Source organism: Myotis davidii, unplaced genomic scaffold (genome assembly GCF_000327345.1).
Source record: "Myotis davidii unplaced genomic scaffold, ASM32734v1 scaffold726, whole genome shotgun sequence".
Lineage (NCBI taxonomy): Eukaryota > Metazoa > Chordata > Mammalia > Chiroptera > Vespertilionidae > Myotis > Myotis davidii.
The window spans coordinates 1,471,050-1,474,868 of NW_006297808.1; the positions used below are offsets into that span (position 1 = coordinate 1,471,050).

Here is a 3,819-nt window from a genome sequence, read left to right on the forward strand (position 1 = left end):
TCCGCAAGCGGCGCCGGGATTCGCCCAGCTTCATGGAGCCGCGGCGCATCACCAGGTAGGAAGGGGCCGGGGACCATCCAGGGACCCAGGGGTGAAGGCCCTCCTCGAGGGACCGACTGAACCTAGGGCAGGGAGGGGAGAAGGCTGGAGGAGAGGAAGTGGAGGTTCAGGAAAGGGGAGAGGGCTCTGAGAGGAGAGCGGCTAGACCTGGTGGCGCTGGGGAGGGGGTGGACTCAGACAGAGGGAGGAAGGTCTCACGAAGGGCATGGTCCCCGGTGGGGGCCTGAAGGCCCATGGAGGGAAGGGGGATCTGCACTTGGGTCTGGGTGGAAAGAGACACACCTGAAATTAAGTTCTGAAGATTCCAGCCAACCCTCCCTACATTCATCTCCGGGCAATGATGCGAGGAGCCCATCATTGCCAAGAGCCCATCATTGCTCCACCGGCAGGGAGCCCCACCCGTCCTCCCTCCATTCATCTCCTGGCAATGATGTCTCCTTTTCTCCTTCATCTCAAGGTCCAGCCTGCTGAGTGGCCTGTGGCCAGCCTGGGGGCCAAGTGGACCCCCTCTCCACAGGCTGCAGGGGAGATGCCCATGTGAGCTGATCTGGCTCTGTTCAGCTGTCTGTCTGCCTCTCCTTTTCTCACTAACCTCACCGCTCACCTTCCAGCCCCCTGGGGAACTTGGAGGAGGGGGCACCAGCAGCCTGGTTTCTGGGGCAGCTGTGGGAGGAACCCTCCTTCTTACCACACAGTCCAGTGGGGCTGTGCCATGATCAGAGTTTCTCTGCCAGGGCTGGAGGGTCTGGGCCTGGGTCTCCAGGTGAGCCGATGGTCTGTTTGCAGAAACCACCCAGGAGTCCTTGATCCCTACCATGGGGTAGAAGGCCACTGGCAAAATTCTGAGCCAGCTCTGCCGCAGCCTTACTGGGCAGCCTTGGGAGATCGGGGGCCTCTCTGGGTCCCTGTTCTCACGTCCAAGCAATTGCAGGCCTCCCTCAGCATCTTTCCAGATCTCACATGGTCGGATTCTCAAACAGGCCCTTCCTAGGCCGTGATGATCACATTGTCTCCTCCCTTCACCCCAGAGCTAAAGGCCAGACCACCAGGTTTGGGACATCGCCAGACGTAAGAGGGAAGTCCTAAGATGGCAGACTCCCACACCTCCCACCTGGCACCCACCTCAGCCCCTCTCCCAGGCTGCCTCCTCCTCCCACTAACGTACACCTGTTTTCTTCCTTAGAATTAACCCAGTGCGATGGGGCTTTGCCGCCCCCTTAACAACTCTCTTTTCTTTCCTCTGGGTCACAGTCTCCTGGCTTCAAACTAACTCCAGGGCTGGTGGGAGGTAGCTGAGTGAGGAGAGGGGGCCAGTGGGCCTGGGCCAGGCTGTGGGCATGGGCAGCAGTGGCCAGGGGTCTCTTCCTGTTCCCTTCACGTGACCTGAAAACCCCAGTCCTCCATTCTGTGGGGACCAGAGGAGCAGAGCTGGGCCATATCCACAAACCTTTCCATGCACAGAAGCCTCCGCTTAGCTTGGTTGATGTGAATTGTCTATATTTAAAACTCACATTCATTCAACAAATATTTATTGAGCACCTACTCAGGTCTAGATTCGGGTTCCCTTTCCCTGCAGACAAGTGAGGAAAAACAAAATGGTCAACATGAAATTGGCAAGTGACCACTGACTATCCAATCCTGATGGGGTGGGAGGGGGGGCACCTGAGGCAGCAGAACCCTGGCCACTGCTGGGGAGGGGCTCCAGGCCCAAGTGAGGGCCCTGGATGGTCTGTAATCGGTGTTTTCCTCCTGGCAGTGCCCGAAAGCGGCCCATCCCCTACTACCGGCCCAGCCCCTCCTCCTCCTCCTCCAGCTGCCTGAGCAGTGACTACTCAAGCAGGAGCCCCAGCCGAAGCCCCAGCCCTGGCCACAGCCACGGAAGCTACAGCAGCCGAAGTGGAGGGACCCGAAGCCACACACGCAGTCCCTCCCGGACCCCCAGTCCCAGTTACCACAGCCGGAGCAGCTCAGAGAGTGGAGGCTTCTGAGCCCATACAGATCCCGAGTGGTGCCCCCTGGCACAGAGAGAGGCGAGGGGTCAGGCCCCAGGATCCATGGGGGCATACACCCTATTGCTACAAAGAGGTCCCAGGGCCAGGGAAGACCTTGAGGGTAGGTGCCCTGCAGACAAGGAGGAGCTGGGTTCTGCTGCTTCTAGAGGGTCCCTACCCCCACCTTCTGCCCTCCCACCATGTCCAGGGAACAAAGAGCCTTTTCGAACACAGGGATCACCCTGCCCCCCTTCCTGCCTGATGCCAGCTCACAGGCCGGGATCTCAGCTCAGTGGACCCAGGGACATCCTGAAGGTGCCAATCCTGGGAGCCTCCCTTACCCACTCAGCAGGGCCCTTGGATCCTCTCTACCACTAGGCAGGCAAGGAGGTGGGACAGCAAGCAGGATATAAGTTAGACGGAAAGAAGAATGGCCTAACCTTTGGTGTAGCACCATCCAGGCGGGGGAGCTGCTTCCTCCTGAGCTGGCTGCAGGAGGACCCTGGCTGAGGGCTGGAGGCTGGCCCCACAGCCTCCCAAACCCCTCTCCAGGCCCAAGAGTGCCAGGAAGAGCCAGGGAGCTCACTCTTGGTCCCACCTTTTCTCTCCAGGCCAGTCTCTCCCCTTCCGGCCTCACCTCATTCCCTAGTCCCAGGCCACACAAGCCAGGCCTTGTGCATGACAAGAGGTGGGACATACAGACCACAACTGAATCTGACCCTGCAATGAAAAGGGGCTCAGGTCAGGAGGTGGAAGAGAGAAGGAGTGGATGGAAGAAGAGCCTGTGAGAAGAAGGGAGAAGCAGTGCAGCCTAATGACTGAGCAGGCCCTGGTATTCTCACGTGCCCCTTGTCTGAGTCACAGGCAGAGGATAGCGTAGCTTCAGCCCTGCCCAAGGGAGCACTGCCTCCTCAGGGTTTGGTGAGGAGGTGGCCAGCCAAGGCTTCCCAGAGAAGGGTGCTATAGCCCTTGGAAGGAAGGGTAGGATCTATACTGAGGGCCTTGGCCTGGGGCATTGACAGGAAGCAGTGGCCCCCAGCCCTCTTCTGCTGCTCCCAGCCCCCTCCTCCTGGGGCCCTCAGGGATCTAATGAAGTCTTCCTTGGCCCAATAGGGCAGATGCCCTGGGCTCCACTGGGGGGAGGGGTCTAGGGTTTGGTCCGGGTTCCCCTCTCTCTATTTCCCACTTCCTTTTTTTTCCCCGCGGTGCGGATGAAACTTGGGACTCTAATAAAACACTCAGTGCCCAAAGGGCAGGTGGTGAGACCAGACTTCTGTGGATTTGGGTACCTGGAGAGTGTGGGGAGGGCATGGGGTTCTGGGGTCCTTCCCACTGAGAAATGAGAGGGGTTCAGACTCCTTGGGACCCAGAGAGAAGAACTGGCACCAGCATATCGACCCCCCTTCCCAGGTGCCTGAGTCTGCAGCTTAGTGAGGAGGAAAATGGGGACCCAAGGTGATCACTCCCATGTCCTGAACCCCCATCTAGCTTCAGCAGTGGGTGGGGGTGGGGTGGGGCAGAGGGAGGAGGCTGGGCCAATACACAGGACCTTCCCTGCATGTGGAAAGTTCCAGAATGGCTAGAACACAGTTTGGAGTAACATGTGGCTGTGAATCCAGGCACCCTAAGGTGGGGCCTGGAAAGAGAGTTTAGAGTAATGAGTTGTTTTTTTTTCTTTTAACAGTTACATTGTATTTCTTTTATAGAGATCCAAACAAATTCACACAATCTCCTCCTCCTCCCCTTCTTTTCCTTCTCCTCCCGCCCC

The 3,819-nt window shown here is 58.4% G+C and overlaps 1 protein-coding gene across 1 annotated transcript; it reads left to right on the forward strand.

Moving 5' to 3' along the window:
• The first annotated feature begins 6 nt into the window (after positions 1–6).
• SRRM3 (serine/arginine repetitive matrix 3) lies at positions 7–3,316 on the forward strand. The gene is made up of 2 exons (XM_006773385.2): positions 7–55; positions 1,817–3,316. The coding sequence occupies exons 1-2, from the start codon at positions 33–35 to the stop codon at positions 2,046–2,048; spliced, it is 255 nt and encodes an 84-aa protein (XP_006773448.1). The 5' UTR covers positions 7–32; the 3' UTR covers positions 2,049–3,316.
• Positions 3,317–3,819: the final 503 nt, after the last annotated feature.

Bases quoted from the DNA above. Each gene is read 5' to 3' on its own strand.
- SRRM3 (XM_006773385.2), top strand. From the start codon at position 33: ATGGAGCCGCGGCGCATCACCAG. The intron at 56-1,816 runs GTAGGAAGGGGC...TCCTCCTGGCAG, and splicing joins GAGCCGCGGCGCATCACCAG to TGCCCGAAAGCGGCCCATCC.